The sequence below is a fragment of the Macaca mulatta genome, chromosome 2 (assembly GCF_049350105.2).
Source record: "Macaca mulatta isolate MMU2019108-1 chromosome 2, T2T-MMU8v2.0, whole genome shotgun sequence".
Classification (NCBI taxonomy): domain Eukaryota; kingdom Metazoa; phylum Chordata; class Mammalia; order Primates; family Cercopithecidae; genus Macaca; species Macaca mulatta.
Window position 1 is genome coordinate 149,126,942 of NC_133407.1, and position 16,840 is coordinate 149,143,781.

The window sequence follows — 16,840 nt, forward strand, 5'->3', positions numbered from 1 at the left end:
TAATTCAAGGCTTCAGTGAGTCGAGATCTCACCACCACATTCCAGCCCGGGCAACAGAGCAAGACCCTGCCTGAAAAAAAATACAACCACCACAGCTGTTGTAGTTTTACATTTTGAATATATTGAGGACAGTGTTAGAGAGGAAAAGCTGGGTACTGCTTTTCTCTAAAATCTCCAATCCAGAGTGTGTTCTAGAGAGCAGTTTTTCTCAAGAGAAAGGGATGCAGGTAGAGCACTGCCTTTAGGAGTGGCATGGTCACAGGCCTATTCCCTGAACCCAATACAGCTGTTCACAGCAGTAACCGGGCTCAGTTCTGGACATTTCTGGAAATTATAAGGAAACCAGGTGACAGGGTGAGCTAATGAGCCAATGCAAAGCCATCACCATGGCCAGAAGAACAAGCCAGGGTTTATGTTCAGCTGGAATGACAGCCTGGGAGGCCATCTTCACATTGGAAAGCTAACCCACTGTTGTGTGCCTTCTTTTCTGCAGCATAAAGATAGGGAGGTGGTGATGGAGCACCCCTCTTCTGGAAGTGACTGGTCTGATGTTGAGGAGATCTCCACGGTCAGATTCTCTCAGGAGGAACCTGTCTCACTGAAACCTTCAGCCGTTCCAGAGCCTTCTTCCTTCACCACTGACTATGTCATGTACCCACCTCATTTGTACAGTAGTCCTTGGTGTGACTATGCCAGCTATTGGACCAGCAGCCCCAAGCCTTCTAGCTACCCCTCCACAGGCAGCAACAGCAACGATGCAGCCCAGGTTGGGAGGAGCAGCCGGAGCCGCCTGAGTGATTATTCCCCCAACTCTGCGGGGAGCGTCCAAAACACCTCCAGAGACATGGAGGCCTCAGAAGAAGGCTGGTCCCAGAATTCTCGTTCATTTCGCTTCTCCAGAAGCTCAGAAGAAAGAGAGGTGAAGGAGAAAAGAACTTTCCAAGAGGAGATGCCTCCACGTCCTTGTGGAGGGCACACATCCAGCTCCCTGCCAAAGAGCCACCTGGAGCCAAGCCTAGAGGAGGGCTTCATTGACACCCATTGTCACCTGGACATGCTCTATTCCAAGCTGTCTTTCCAAGGGACTTTTACAAAGTTCAGAAAAATTTACAGCAGCTCCTTCCCTAAGGAATTTCAGGGCTGCATCTCTGACTTCTGTGATCCTCGCACTCTTACAGATTGCCTATGGGAGGAGCTGTTGAAAGAGGATCTGGTCTGGGGGGCCTTTGGCTGTCACCCTCATTTTGCACGTTACTACAGTGAGAGTCAAGAAAGAAATCTTTTGCAAGCCTTAAGGCACCCCAAGGCTGTGGCATTTGGGGAAATGGGCTTGGATTACTCTTACAAGTGCAGCACGCCTGTTCCAGAACAGCACAAGGTAACAAGGCTCTCTTTTGTCTGCTTATAGTTTTAATTTTCCTTTAGTTGTTGAAGCCTGACAATAAGGGTTTATCTAATATTAGAACTAAATAATTTAGAATCCCTGAAAATGCAGTATGCTTGCTGTCATCCAGACCATCTAGATGCCAATTTGTCAAATGCTTTACAAGCTATTTCTTACTGTTCAGTTTTATTTCTTACTGTTCAGCTTTGTGACTTCTTATAGCTAATATCAATGTCAAAACATTTGTTTTCTTTCTTTTTTGGGAAGCAGTAAACTTTAGGTTTTCTTAATTTAGTTTTTGAGAGGGAGTCTTACTCTTTTGCCCGGGCTGTGGAGTGCAGTGGTGCAATCTCAGCTCACTGCAACCTCCACCTCCTGGGTTCAAGCTATTTTCCCGATAAGCCTCCTGGGTAGCTGGGATTATAGGTGTGAATCACCACACCTGGCTAATTTTTGTATTTTTAGTAGAGCCCACATTGGCCAGGCTAGTATCAAACTCCTGACCTCAGGTAATCCACCCGCCTCGGCTTCCCAAAGTGCTGGGATTATAGGCGTGAGCCACTTGTGCCTGGCCTGCTTTTTTTTTTTTTTTTTTTAAATGTACCCATTGTAGAATATTTGAAAAATAATAAAAAATGCATAATTTCTCATTCAACCAGGGATCATGGCTAATACTCTGTTAATATCATTTTCTTTTTTTTTTTTTTTTTTGGAGATAGAATTTCACTCTGTCACTCAGGCTGGAGTGCAGTGGCGTGATCTCGGCTCACTGCAGCCTCTGCCTCTGCCTTCTGGGTTTAAGCGATTCTCCTGCCTCAGCCTCCTGAGTAGCTGGGACTGTAGGCGTGTGCCACCTCACCTGGCTAATTTTTGTATGTTTAGTAGAGGTGGGGTTTCATCACGTTTGTTAGACTAGTGTTGAGCTCCTGACCTTGAGTAATCCACTTGCATTGGCCTCCAAAAAGTGCTGGAATTACAGGCCTGATCTGATGCGTGCAGCCCCTGTTAATATTTTTTTTCCTCCCAATATTTTTTGATCATGGTGCGTTGGCAGGGTAAGAGTTGTAGTATTTTAGAATTTTTCTTTTCTTTTTTTTTTTTTTTTCCAGAGATAAGGTCTTTGTTGCCCACACTGGAATTCCGTGGTGCAGCCATAGCTCACTGCAGCCTCAACCTCCTGGGCTCAAGTGATTCTCCCACCTCAGCCTCCCTAAGTAGCTGGGACTGCAGGTGCACACCACCATGCCTGACTAATTAAAAAACATTTTTTTTGAGATGGAGTCTTGCTATGTCACCCAGGCTGGAGGGCAGTGGTATGATCTCATCTCACTGCAACCTCCACCTCTTGGGTTCAAGTGATGCTCCTGGCTCAGCCTCCTGAGTAACTGGAATTATAGGCGCCTGCTACCACACCCGGCTAATTTTTTGTTTTTGAGACAGCGTTTTGCTCTCGTTGGCCAGACTGGAGTGTAATCGCATGATATCAGCTCATTGCAGCCTCCGGTTCCTGGGTTCAGGCAATTCTCCTGCCTCAACCTCCTGAGTAGCTGGGATTACAGACTCCCGCCACCACACCCAGCTAATTTTTTGTATTTACAGGATCACACCTGTAATCCCAGCACTTTAGGAGGCCAAGATGGGTGGATCACTTGAGGGCAGGAGTTTGAGACCACCTGGCCAACATGGTGAAACCCCATCTCTACTAAAAATACAAAAATTAGCTGGGTATGGCTGGGTGCGGTGGCTCATTCCTGTAATCCCAGCACTTTGGGAGGCCGAGGCAGGCGGATCACCTGAGGCCAGGAGTTGGAGACCAGCCTGGGCCAACATAGCGAAACCCCATCTCTACCAAAAAAAAAAAAAAGAAAGAAAAAAAATTAGCCGAGTGTGATGGCACATGCCTGGGGTCCCAGCTACTCAGGAGGCTGAGGCAGGAGGATTGCTTCAGCCTGGGAGGTTGAGGCTGCGGTGACCCATGATTATGCTCCAGCCAGGGCGACAGAGTGAGACCCTGTCTCAAAACAAAACAGAATTATCAGGGTCTCAGGTCTGCACTTAAAGGTCCATGGGGCGACCTGCACAACAAACTGAACTAGAAGTGATAGGCACAGGGTGATAAACAGAGTCTTGAAGATGTCATTTGGCTTGGTGAGATTCGACTCAAGACTGGAAGATAATGAGTCTGAGGAATTGCTGCTGGCTGGGGGAGGGCTAAGCTGCCTGTAAAAGGGAGGAAGACTAGAAAATATTTGTCAACACCAGAGACTCCTAGGCTGGGTGGGGGATGTGGACACTGTTTTGATGTAAATAAAAACTTTGGTACCTAAATGAGGTGAATGGTGGTGACTGGGAACTGCACCTGGTTGGATGTCAGTGCAAAGTTGCATTTACCTGAAAGAGCAGTTAGCAAGTTCTTGATGTGTCCTGCTGAATGTTTTATCTTGTGAAGGGAAGAAGAAGAACCTATAGAGGGCTGGGCGAGGTGGCTCACGCCTGTAATCCCAACACTTTGGGAGCCTGAGGCAGGAAATTGCTTGAACCTAGGAGTTCAAGATGAGCCTAGGCAACATAGTGAGACCGCATCTTTATTACATTAAAAAAAAAAAAAAAAAAAGAAGCCTGTGGAAGGCATGTATCTGGCCAAGATGATAGGGTGCTAGACCCAGTTCATTATAAGAGAGTTTGGTTGTTGTACCTAAAATTTTCTGGAAGGATTGGAAAGTAGAGAAGCAAAACAACTGGGGAAAGAATGGGTAGTTATAGTTATTCTGCTGGTTAGAGCAAATTACTGTTAACGTTTTCTTTGTTGATCTGTGGTGTTTACAGATTTAACTATGTAACTCGTAAGAGTTAGATCCTGAAGACTTTGTGTGTAAATTGCACATGTCAGCATCTGGGAGGGGTGCCAGGGAGAGTATACTGTCCTTCCCTACCCAGGCTGTATCTCTTTACGTGTGTTAAAGAGGAATTAATTAATTATTAAGGTAATAAATATTCAAGAGATGCCTGGGGCAACCCCCAGGAGAGACTAACTGTGGAATCCCTGGAAATAATGGATCAGTTAGGAACCCAGCCTTATGCAGGTAGAAGTGAATAATTATGTCGGGTAGTAACTCATCTGTACCTCCTTCACTCCTGTTCTTTTTCAGCTGGGTTCCTGGTGAGGACAAATGCTGCAAATAGCTCCTGTCCAACCACAAGTTCCTGCATTCTAATGAGTTCTTCTTCCTTCTTAACATTTTTGAAATCTGGATGTGTTTTACGAAACATTATAAATGTAATGTTATTGTCCCTTGGAAAATTGCAAGGGACAATAAAATTGCAAGGACCAATTGCAAAGTGGCTTGTCTTCCAAGCACCTGTCATAGGATCAAAGAAACGTAGGTTGGATGTGCGTGCTTGTGTTAAAAAAAGAAATTAGGAAATTAAATAGTTTTAAGTGTCTTTTCCACTTGTGAAATTTTCCCATTCATCAACTATACTTTGAAAAATGTTTAACAGCTGTGTAATATTCTATCCTAAAGCTCTAATAGTTTATTTCACTACTCTGAGGGATAATTTTTTAGAGGCAGGAATGAAATGTTGGAATTGGAATCTCTTGAAACCTCTCCTGCCTATGTGTAGGGGTCAGGGGAGGACAGATGAACAGCTTAGCAGATGCAAATATAGGAGGAGCTCTAGCCACCTATTGATAGTGGAACTGGCCAGCCTTTAAATAAAGCCTCTTCCAAGCAGTCTATAATTTTGATGTCTATGGTCATTTTCCTTTTGTTGAAAACACAGATTAAACAAAAGTTACATCAGAATTGGTATTGGCTTAGTGTTGCTATTTTGAGAAGAGGCAGTACAGGTGTTAGACTTGTAAATATCATTCTCAGGTGACTATCACCTGACTAAAATTACCAAAAGTATCTCATTGTTTGATGCTAAAAACATAAACATGAATTATGTTCCACAATTGTAAACACTACTCATGGAAACAATATGAGGTGATTTGCTTATAATGAATTAATCTTTTTTTTTTTTTTGAGACAGTCTTGCTCTGTCCAGGCTGGAGTGCAGTGGCACAATCTCAGCTCAGTGCAACATCCGCCTCCCAGGTTCAGGGGATTCTTGTGCCTCAGCCACCCAAGTAGCTGGGATTATAGGCACCTGCCACCATGCCCAGCTAATTTTTGTATTTATAGTAGAGACAGGGTTTCACCATGTTGGCCAGGCTTGTCTTGAACACCTGACCTCAAACCCGACTCTGCCTGCCAAAGTGTTGGGATTACAGGTGTGAGCCACCACACCTGGTGAATTAATACTTTTCTTTGTTCTAAACCTGGGCTCGTTAGAGGAAAGAACAGGTCCTAACCCTACTTTTTTCTTTTTTTTTTTTTTTTTTTTTTGAGACAGAGTCTCGGTCTGTCGCCCAGGCTGGAGTGCAGTGGCGCAATCTCAGCTCACTGCAAGCTCCGCCTCCCGGGTTCACGCCATTCTCCTGCCTCAGCCTCCTGAGTAGCTGGGACTACAGGCGCCCGCCACCGCGCCCGGCTAATTTTTTCTATTTTTAGTAGAGACGGGGTTTCACCATGGTCTCGATCTCCTGACCTTGTGATCCACCCGCCTCGGCCTCCCAAAGTGCTGGGATTACAGGCGTGAGCCACCGCGCCCGGCTACTTTTTTCATTTAAATTAACAATAGTGAAGATTTAAAAGTGGCTAGTGTTATAAAGAGTAAAGTATATCTGTAGTTATTGACCTGCGAGGATATCCGATTTTGACTGAGTAAAGGAAGCAAATTGGCTGGGCACGGTAGTGCATGCCTGTAATCCCAGCACTTTGGGAGGCTGAAGTGGGCAGATCAGTTGAGGTTAGGAGTTTGAGACCAGCCTGACCAACATGGCGAAACCCCATGTCTACAAAAAAATACAAAAATTAGCCAGGCAAGGTGGTGCCTGCCTGTCATACCAGCTACTCGGGAGGCTGAGGCAGGAGAATCACTTGAACCCAGGAGGTGCAGGCTACAGTGAGCTGCAATCGCGCCACTACACTCCAGCCTGGGCGACAGAGCAGGACTCGGTCTCAAAAAAAAAAAAAAAAAAAAAAAGTTGTGGAAAATAAGTGTATTTGTTTCTTTAGCAAGTATTTGAGCACCTTCTGAGAGCCAGAGGCACCTTGCTGGAGATACACATAAACACCACGCTCCACCATCCCTAACAGCTCTGCATAGGGAGAGTTCTGGAAGTTGGTATCTCTTGAGAGCAGAGGTGGGGACAGTGAGGTGAGGGACATTAACCTTGTGCTTTATGTTCTTGATCCCTGCCCTGCCCCTGCCACCCCAGGTTGGCATCATACAGTGGTTACTGTGTGGACTGCCAGGGTTCAAGTTTGGATCCTGGTGCTACAACTGCTGACTGCAAGTTAACTTGCCCTCAGCACATACAGCAGCACCTGCCTCAGGGTGGTTGTGAGGACTGCAGGTTATGATAGACCTGCAGTACTTTGGGCACTACCTGGCTCTATTGTAAATGCCCAATAATCATTAGCTATTATTGTTACATTATACAGTTAAAAGAGTTGGAGACACGGTGGGGGTGCCTGCTGGACCGGGTGTTCCAGAGGTAATGGACTTCTGAAGTGCTGCTAACCAACAGGGGTTGTCGCTGTTGTGTCCTCTTCTAGGTATTTGAGAGACAGCTACAGCTGGCTGTCGCTCTAAAGAAGCCCTTGGTGATCCACTGCCGAGAAGCTGATGAAGATCTGCTAGACATCATGAAAAAGTTTGTGCCCCCTGACTACAAGATCCATAGGTTAGAAGACTGGAACTTCAGCGGGCAAATGAAAGAAACACTTCCCTCTGTCTAGGACGTTAGTTGGAAGATGAGAAGTTGATGAGGACAGCAATGATTGTATTCTGTCATTATACACTATCTATTCTTTTTTTTTCCCCGAGACAGAGTCTCACCTTGTCGCCCAGGCTGGAGTGTAGTAGTGCAATTTCGGCTCACTACAATTTCTGCCTCCCAGGTTCAAGCAATTCTCCTGCCTCAGTCTCCTGAGTAGCTGGGATTACTGGCACGTGCCACCACGCCCAGCTAATTTTTGTATTTTTAGTAGAGATGGGGTTTTGCCATGTTGGCCAGGCTGGTCTCGAACTCCTGACCTCATGATCTGCCTGCCTCGGCCTCCCAAAGTGCTGGGATTATAGGCATGAGCCTTCGCGCCCGGCCTATACACTGTCTTTTCTAAAGAATTAACTATTAGGTTAAACCACTTGAAATATATCATATTTGACCTTTTTTTTTTTTTCTCACAAAATAGTAACTTCATATGGTTTGAACTAATAACCCTAAATCACCAGTGAGCACAAGGGGCCTTTCGTGCCCTCCTCCTGGGGATGGGATGGGTGGAAATGGAGTCTCAGTTCTCAGCAGTGAGGACTGCTCATCTTGAGAGGTTGCTGTGGCGTCTGATGACTTAGCACACAGAGCATCTTAGGGTACTTGAAAGGACATTTTCTTTCCTATTTTGAACTTGAAAGCTCCTTTCCCCCCAGTTATGAAAATCAATGTCATATTTTATCAGAATGGCATCTAGGGGTTCTTCAGTTCGGTTTGGTAAACTCTCTGAACTTATGAACTCCTGCCACGTGTAGGTACTGGGCATTGACTTGCCTCTTGGGATATCTGGAGGTGCTGCCAGGAGACAGGTTGGATGGTGGCTTCTGTCTACATAGTGTGTGGGACTGGGTGGTCATAGGTGCTGCGGGAGCCAGAGCAGGGGCCGATGATCATAGCCCAACCAGAAGACTCAGGAGGTGATGCCTGGCCAGCTCCTTAAAGATGGTTGAGAGGGGCTCACTGAATAACAAGGACTCTAGCACCCAAATTGGGTCTTGTCAGATGGCAGAAAAAGGGGGATGGGGCTGTCAGGGCCTTTGGGTACCTAAGCAGAGTGAGTGAAGCCTCTGGCCCCCAGCTGGGCACACACCAATGATGAAGCAGTCAGTTGGCTTTTCTGGTTGGTTGGTTTTCATTGCTACATTTTGGGCTAACTTTGAAGGAAATGTAATGGTGGCTGGTAGGCCAGGGCTAAGCTGACCCAACGAGGTGGTATTGCAGGAGGAGGCCCTGAATTTCCAGACTGGTAACTAACTATATGGCACCAAGAACATGAATAGGTATCAGATTAAGAGAAGAAAATTCATCTGTAGTTCGACTCCCCAATATTTTGTTAGGTTTTCTTTCAGTTCATTTGACTACATGGGCATAGTTTTTATATGCTGTCGTTGTCATCATAGGGGCCACAGTTCTTGATTTTGCTCCTCTTCAGTGTTAGGAGCATTTCCTGTCCCAGTGTGTTCTCTGTGGTGGTCATCTCAGGTGACTGCAGAGCATTCTGCGGTGTGCGTGGTGATCTCTGAGTGATTTCTGATCACTCAACAAGTGCCATCTTGGGCCTTCCTGTGTTGGAGCCAGCCCTTGTCTGTGTTTACTGTGGAGTCCTTCCCTAGGATGCAGTCTTCCCATTTCTGGGAATCATTGAAAAGGGGTGATGGGTCTAGTGGGAGCTGGGGGTTGCTACAGAGGGGACTGTGAGCAGCCCTGATGTGGAGTTCTGTCCCCAGGCATTGCTTCACCGGCAGCTACCCGGTCATCGAGCCCCTACTGAAGTACTTTCCCAACATGTCTGTGGGCTTCACGGCAGTGCTGACGTACTCCTCCGCCTGGGAGGCCCGGGAAGCCCTGAGGCAGATCCCACTAGAGAGAATCATCGTAGAAACGGATGCTCCCTATTTCCTCCCTCGCCAGGTAAGGGGGTCTTCAGGCTGAGGGGAGGCACTGGAGGGAGAGGGTGGGGAGGTGGGTGGTCACCCTTACAAGGTTGGCAGGGCCAGAGCCCCAGTGACTTCCAGGTCCCATCCTGGGCTGTGTAGATGCCTCCTTGCTGTTACTCTGCAGAACCAAAAGTCTAGGGGGCTGAGAAGCTGAAGGGTAACCACTCTCTTCCAGGCAGTGCAAAGCCCTACCCTGTAGAGGGTAGTCCAAGGAAGCGTGGGACCCTGCTCACCCAGAGCCCCCATGACTAGGACTCTCCCTGCACCTGCAGGTAACGGGGTCTCTACAGGGCAGCCCCAAAGAGGTCCTTGCTGGGGAAGGGACAGGGAGGGAGTTCTAGGTTATGACGGTGCACAGATGGCACAATGTTGTTATGACCGCTTGATGTCTTCCAGGTTCCCAAAAGCCTTTGCCAGTATGCCCACCCGGGCCTGGCCTTGCATACGGTCCGAGAGATTGCCAGGGTCAAAGATCAGCCACTCTCCCGCACCTTGGCTGCCTTGCGTGAGAACACCAGTCGCCTCTACAGTCTTTAAGCAGAGAAGGTACAGTCCTCAGGAGTTTCCTAGAAAAGGTCATAAAACTCACATTCTGTGTTTTTTAAAAACCAGGACAAACAAGTCTTTTGTTGCATTTTATTAATGTAAAGAATATAAACATAGTATGAGCATTAAGCCCGATTTGTTTTGAGTGACGTGATTTGGAACCTTTTTCCTTTTCTCTTCTACCCTCCAGGGCGACCAGCAGCCTGACAGAACACAGGCTGGCTTGAAGTCTGTTTCTCAGGTCGAGGATGTGTTTGGAGAGCTGATTGGAACACAGAAAACCAGGACAGGATGTTTAACTCGAAGCGGGTCATAAGGCTTCAGCTTGTGGGTGGGGTGGGGTGGGCGTGGAATGAGGGGTATGGGGACTGCCTGTAATAGCACTGGGGTTTTGCCTCCCAGCCAAAATGCTCCAGGGTAGGCAGCAAAGAAGAGTGTGATATAAGGGTACAGTGAGTTTGGCAGTCCAAATTCTGTTCTCTGCAGCCTGTGTTTTTGAGCAGTTTGTGAATAAAGTCACCCGCCTACTCGTCTAAGCACATGTGGGTGTGTAACTCAGTTCCTGGTTCTCGGTTCTAAAAACAGACTCCCAACTGGGAAACCTTTTGGGGGAAATTAACTGGAGACCTATCTCAGAGGTTTATTTTCTTGCAACCAGTGAAGTCGTTCTCTTTCCTTCCCTGGATAACTCTTCAATTTGACGGTCACTGTTTTGGTGTCAACTCCAGCGTCAGCACAGGCAGAAGGACTTCAACTGCTGGTCTCATTGGTTCCACTGCCATCGATATGGGGTGTGCAGAGGAGCGCTCATTGTTCATGATGGAGATCCAGGACAGACTGGGGGACTCCAGAAGAGGCCTTCTTGGGGAAGAGGACCCCAAAGGAGGTACTTCCTACTCACTGATGCCCTCAGGGCTGCTGTGTGGGTGTGTTAAGCTGATAAGGTTCAGTTTGCAGCAGAAACTACCTGCTAGTCTTGTGTCAGGGGTTCCCAGCCTCCTTTTGTTTCACTTTTGCCCCCTTCTCTGGAACATTTGACCAAAAATAATCCTCATTTCATCTTGCGTTAACAGTCCCTTGTGTGCCCTGCCCAGGTTGAGAGGTGAATCAACGTCATTCTCTGAAGCTCTGCAGGGCAGCTCAGCCATGTTATATTGTCTATGCAGAATATGCAGGCCTGGTGTCCGCAAATGTACCAGTCCCTCTCCCACTTCTCCTGGGTGCCCCCTGGCCTTTGCCTCTCCTGTGTCCTGTCTTTCTGTGTTTTAGAAGTCAGAGCCTCTCCTTCACCTTTTGAGCAACTGAGTCATCTCAGGTCCTGAGCTCTGCTCTGCCGCCTGCTGGTGCCTTGTAAAGGTATATTCGTTACAGGCCCTAGAGCTTCTAATGGTCCAGGGTTAAGTGAGAGGAGACTGTATTTTGTTTCAAAGGATCCTTCACCCTGATCTCCTGCAGTGAGGTGGATAGGTCACCTGGAGTCCCTCGTCTGTGTTCTTGGAGGCTTAAATTGTAAAATACGTCCCTTATGGAATCCTAAATTCCTCTAGGTGTTTTTGGAAGGCGCATTTGAGCCTTGTGAGCTAAAATAGAATGGATTTAATATTTCCTATCTGGTATTTCCATCTTGCCCCTGGTACACAAGTCACCGGCCTGGAACTCAGCCTTGATTCACTGTCTGTCTTCATGGATCAGCTGTGCCGTTATGTTGTCTGTGCTACAGATTTGCTATGTGGGAAGTCGGGGGGGACCTGATCTCCTGCTTGGAAGATCTGGGGACTGCTGAGTATATCAAAGTGCTTTATTGTCACCAAGTGAACTGCAGCACAACCATCTCCTCTCCACAAGCCCTGAAGTCAGTACTGCCTGCAGGTGAAACCAACCAGTCCTGTGTTAGAGGAGGAAAAGCGATGATGACATGGAAGTCTCCAAGCCTGTGCCATCCACCTGCCAAGGAAAAGCACAAGGTGCTATCTACTTTTCTCTCTAGGATTTAGATTATCATTTATGTGCTGTTACATAGTGAAACCTCACCTGTGTGGGCGTGAAAGTCGGTTGGCGTTGTTTTTGATTCAGCTTTTTGGATGGCTGATTGTTTTCACTGTGCTGTGGGAATGCCTCTGTATTTTTTCCCCTCTTTGGCCATCTTTTTCTGAAAATAAAGTGATGGATCCTCCAGCCAACCCAGTCTCTCTGTGTTTGTGTAGACTTACCTGAGTGATGCAATGGTTTAATCTGGTTGTTGGCCAGCTTTGTAACCCAAGAATCCAGATAGCTGGAGACTTTCTTGAGTATCCATGTGGCTCTCTGTAAAATTAAACTGCATATAAGAATTCTTAAAGTTCGGCCAGGCATGGTGGCTCACTTCTGTAATCCCAGCACTTTGGGAGGCCAGGGCGGGCAGATCACTTGAGGTTAGGAGTTCGAGACCAGGCTGGCCAACACGGTGAAACCCTATCTCTACTAAAAATACAAAAATATAGCTGAGTGGGGTGGCACGCACCTGTAGTCCCAGCTATTTGGGAGGCTTAAGCAGGAGAATCACTTGAACCCAGGAGGCGGAGGTTGCAGTGAGCCAAGATCGCGCCATTGCACTCCAGCCTGGGTGACAGAGCGAGACTCTGTCTCTCCCCTCCCCGTCTTCCCCCAAAAAATAATTCTTTTTTTTTTTTTTGTTGAGATGGAGTCTCGCTCTGTCACCCAGGCTGGAGTGCAGTGGCGTGATCTCAGCTCACTGCAAGCTCCGCCTCCTGGGTTCACGCCGTTCTCCTGTTCTCCTGCCTCAGCCTCCCGAGTAGCTGGGACTACTACAGGCGCCCGCCACCACGCCCAGCTAATTTTTTTTTTTTTTTTGTATTTTTAGTAGAGATGGGGTTTCACCGTGTTAGCCAGGATGGTCTCGATCTTCTGACCTCGTGGTCCACCCACCTCGGCCTCCCAAAGTGCTGGGATTACAGGCGTGAGCCACCGCGTCTGGACAAATTCTTAAAGTTCTACAGCCTTAGAGTGTTAAGTAATTTTACTGCCTGGGAACTCAGATGCACTGCCTCTTTCTAACCTATGTAGATACTTTCTTTTCTTTTTTTTTGTTTCCAGCGCAAGGCTGTAGGAGGAAGAAAAATCTAGTCCCTGGGGGTGTTGATGAATCAGTTGGATGATGGGCGTTGGACTGAATTCCTGATGCCTCTGGGTAAACTGTGGAGGAAATTCTGTTTCATTACTTGCACTCAGCCCTCCTATTTTGTACTAAGGTATTCTTGAATACAAGTGCACTGGCCAAAAAGTAAACTTACACATAAAAAGGAAGGCTCTTTCGCAAGAATACTGAACACCTTTGAAGTCTCTGTTGCTGCCTTGTCTTTTAGATACAATCATTGATGATGTATCTTTGGCATCGCCCTGAACTTTGTCTCAGTTCCTTCACAGTCGAATGTGCAGTTGGCTTTGTCCACTCAGTGACGGTCCTTGTGACTGTCTGTCCTTGACTTTTCTGGTGCTTCCATCTTTCTGTAGGAAACTTGGGACTGATACTCATCATTTGCTGTCAGCACCTTCATTTTGCTTCATTCATTTTTGTAAAGTAAGGGCAAATGGCCACCGGAATGTACAGTGATTGAAGAAGCAAACTCTGTCAAAGATGGTGATTAGTGGCCAGCTAGTCCCTCTCAGGATCACTGTATTAAAAAGTGCTCATTTGCCAGTGACATCTTTTTTTGGTTTTGGTTGTTTTTTTGAGACTGAGTGTCACTCTGTCGCCCAGGCTGGAATGCAGTGGCCTGATCTTGGCTCACTGCAACCTCCGTCTCCCAGGTTCAAGTGACTCTCCTGCCTCAGCTTCCTGAGTAGCTGGGATTACAGGCGCCCACCAGCATGTCTGGCTAATTTTTTTTTTTTTTTTAATTTTAAGTAGCGATGAGGTTTTGCTGTGTTGACCAGTTTGGCCTTGCACTCCTGATCTCAGGTGACCCACCCGCCTCGACCTCCCAAATGCCAGTGACATTTGAAAGTGGATTCAGATGAAGGTGGGTAGCTTAGTGGAGGGGTCTCAACTCTTCTCTGTGCACTGTCTTAGGAGAATTTCTGAACACACACCTATAAGTGTATAAGAACTTAAATACATGTGCTGTTATGCTAATTATACACAAGGTAAAAGTTTTTTCACGAGGAGAATTTTTTTTCTCCAGCAAATAGCTCACTCACCCTGGGGGTACCTACACCCCACTTTAGAGACGATCAAGTTACAGTGGTATCATTAAACGATGCATGAAGGAGTAGGTTTAAGAAAGCTGATACAGGAACATGTTTGAAATAATACATTTTCTCAAAGGCGTCCTCTAACCATTTCCTTTGATAAATTATATTTCCGCCCATTGTTGACTTGAAATTGTCCTCACTATTCTACCCCACTACCACGTTCACCCAGTGTATTCTGAAGGAAAATGAATGAAAATGGAAACCTCTCTCATCCTAGGCAGTAGAGCGAGGGAAGCCGCACTGGCTGAGAGGCTGTGGAGCCAGATGAAAAAGCAGCACCTGAGCCTTCTGATGATGTCCGTGAGTCAGCCACGTACTTACTGTGTGACTTTGGGAAAGTTAACTTAATTTCTCTGAGCTTTAGTTTTCTCCCTCATAAGTAGGCTTGCTGTGAAAATGAAGTGAAATCACATTAATCTGCATGAGTATTTAACATGGTGCCTGGTGCACATCAGGGGTGTGGCAGTAAGTGCCAGCTGCTGTAGTAATTGAATGCTTAGCTACATGCCGGGCCCTGTGCCTAGCAGCTATGGCTCATGTGAGATCTCATGTTCAGTCTTGGCAGTAACCCAGCAAGGTAGGCATTTTACATGTGAGGAGCCTGAGAAATTCAGTCTTGGCCTGGATCATACAGCTGGTATCCAAATTCAGGTCCAAAACGAAAGCCCAGATCTTTGCACTACACCTTGTTGCCTGGCACAGGTGAGAGTGCCCAGTCCACAGTGGGGTGCAATATCTGTTTCTATTTGAATGACCCAGGCAAGCTGGTAATAATTTAGCTTGTGATTCCTTTGAGAGAGAAGTAAGTTCTTGTCTTTGGTGGGGGAAGCATCAGGTGACCAGCATTTGTTCAGAGCCTGGTACCCATCCTCTCCCAAGCCCAATCAGTGGGTGCTTTCTCAAAAAGAAACCAGCTCCTGACCACTTTGGCCATTTTGGGCCTTCGCTCCTCTTCTCTAGCTATTGATAAGAGGGCTGTGGGCAGTTAGTGATAATCAGGGTTGTATCCCAACTAAGTGACAGAGCTGAGATGGTTAAGTTCCAGGACAAGTGTGTTGATCTCTGTACCCACTTGTGCCAGGTGCCTGGGGAGGTAGGGGCATGGCTGTCGGGGTGGGGGGGGGGTTAGCGGGGGGCCTGCAGTGTGCTGTGACACCTGAGAAGGGGCTTTTTTTTTTTTAATCCCCACATCTTTATACCCATGGCCTAACCAATGTAAGTGAATTTCAATTTATCAATCAAGAAGTCATATTTTAAAATTGAACTTTTGTTTACAGATATTTGTAGATTCACATGCAATTGTAAGAAAGAAGCCATTTCCCATCAGCCATTTACTAAGTAGCCTGGGGATCTTGTTAAAATGCAGATCCTGAGAGATTAGGGCTGGGGTACTGCAGAAGATTCTGCATTTCTGAGAAGTTCCCGGATGACGGTGGTGTTCACCGACCACAGCTCCTATGTGAGGGAGAGCTGTTGGGTTTCTGTCTGTCTGCCGCACCTGACCAGTGGTTAGTGCCTGAGTGTGGGGCGGCCATCTGTCTGTCTGCCGCACCTGACCAGTGGTTAGTGCCTGAGTGTGGGGCGGCCATCTGTCTGTCTGCCGCACCTGACCAGTGGTTAGTGCCTGAGTGTAGGGCGGCCAGAGTTTTACTTGAGGAGACGCTCGGCTCCTAGCATCCTCTGTGGTGCGGATTTTCCAGAGTGCGGGCATTACCCCAACTGTCTCTGCAGACAGCTTCCTGCATGCTTCTCACAAGTGCTCAGATGGCTGAGTTGGCAAGTGGGCGGTGCTGCTCTTTGGGGCCGCCTTGTTCTTTGCCTTTCTCTCCCTTTAGCAATGTGTCCCATCTGTTGTCCACACTCAAGTCAGTCCACACGTTTAGGCTAAGGTGGGCATGACCGAGTGGCCTTTCCCCGGGAAGACCAGTGTCGTAACTGGAATTAAGTTGTGGAACATAAGAGTCAAGGCTCATGTCTGCTGTAAGCTGGAGTTGAGGGAATGTTTGGGGATCCCACCAGGTATCAGTAAGGGAACCATGGTGACAGCCAGCCTTGCCCACATGAGGCATCTGCTTTGTCAGGCCTTCTCAGTAGTGGAGAAGGGAGGAAGGAGAACGCAGCCTTTCAGCGCTGTCTAGCAGTGCCCAAGGGCCGCTGGGCACCTCACTTAACGTCTAACTTCAAATTCATTCTTGGGCATTCCTGTCTTCCTCTCCGATCTTGAATGGATGTTGGCTCCAATAATGTCATCCTGAAGTTTCTTTGTCCACACAGCCCTGGCTGGTTGTTAATAAGCTGTTAGTGCAGCCTTGCACTCAGGAAGCCCTGATGTGTAAAGGAACTGTGTCTTTGTTCTTCCTCTCTTCCCTTTCTCTTAGTCCCACTTTATCTCTCTTTCTCTCTCTCCCTCTCCCTCCTCGTTTTCTCCCTCCCTCCTCTTCTTCCCCTTTCCCTCCTGCTCTCCCCCTTTCTCTCCTCCTCTAAGAAACCCAGTCTTAATTCTGCGCAATGCATGCACATACAGTAGCTTCTCTGCTTGAGTGAGCTGGTGTGGTTAGGTTTTCTAAGCATGCACACTGGCCTTACTACTTGTCCTTTTATTCCCTTCCCACAGACCATAGACCAAGAAATATTTTCGTTTTTATTATTTTGTTTTTTTAAAGTGAAATGTTAACTTTTCCTCTTTGAAAAAAATTCCCATTTGGAACATCAGCCTACAGTTTGAACATTTATTCACCTCATGAGCTTGTACAACAGTCGTGGGAGTTGCGGCAGAAGCAAGTGAAAGGCCAGATGAGCACTTCTAAGCTTGGGAGGAAGAGAGAGGTGAGTGAGGCT

General features: G+C 47.1%; 1 protein-coding gene and 1 long non-coding RNA gene across 5 annotated transcripts in view; both read left to right on the top strand.

Moving 5' to 3' along the window:
* Positions 1-11,931, top strand: part of TATDN2 (TatD DNase domain containing 2) — a 42,436-nt gene extending 30,505 nt beyond the window's left edge. The window contains exons 4-9 of one of the 3 annotated variants that reach the window (XR_001442905.3): positions 494-1,378; positions 7,051-7,178; positions 8,996-9,179; positions 9,381-9,477; positions 9,602-9,751; positions 9,942-11,931. Coding sequence is in view for 2 of the 3 variants with exons in the window: in XM_015130246.3 (XP_014985732.3) it covers positions 494-1,378; positions 7,051-7,178; positions 8,996-9,179; positions 9,602-9,742 (1,338 nt within the window). In the remaining variant the exon portion in view is untranslated. The remainder of the gene's footprint in view (positions 1-493; positions 1,379-7,050; positions 7,179-8,995; positions 9,180-9,380; positions 9,478-9,601; positions 9,752-9,941) is intronic. The other 2 variants (XM_015130246.3, XM_077993427.1) reach the window with 2 other exon arrangements.
* An 887-nt stretch (positions 11,932-12,818) lies between these two features.
* On the top strand, positions 12,819-16,838 carry LOC114676392 (uncharacterized). 2 transcript variants are annotated; one of them, XR_013414122.1, is made up of 4 exons: positions 12,819-12,938; positions 13,710-13,770; positions 14,220-14,302; positions 16,716-16,838. It is a non-coding gene; the product is annotated as an uncharacterized LOC114676392 (long non-coding RNA). The 2 variants fall into 2 exon arrangements; XR_003727397.2 differs by having other exon boundaries at positions 12,839-12,938; positions 13,656-13,770.
* Positions 16,839-16,840: the final 2 nt, after the last annotated feature.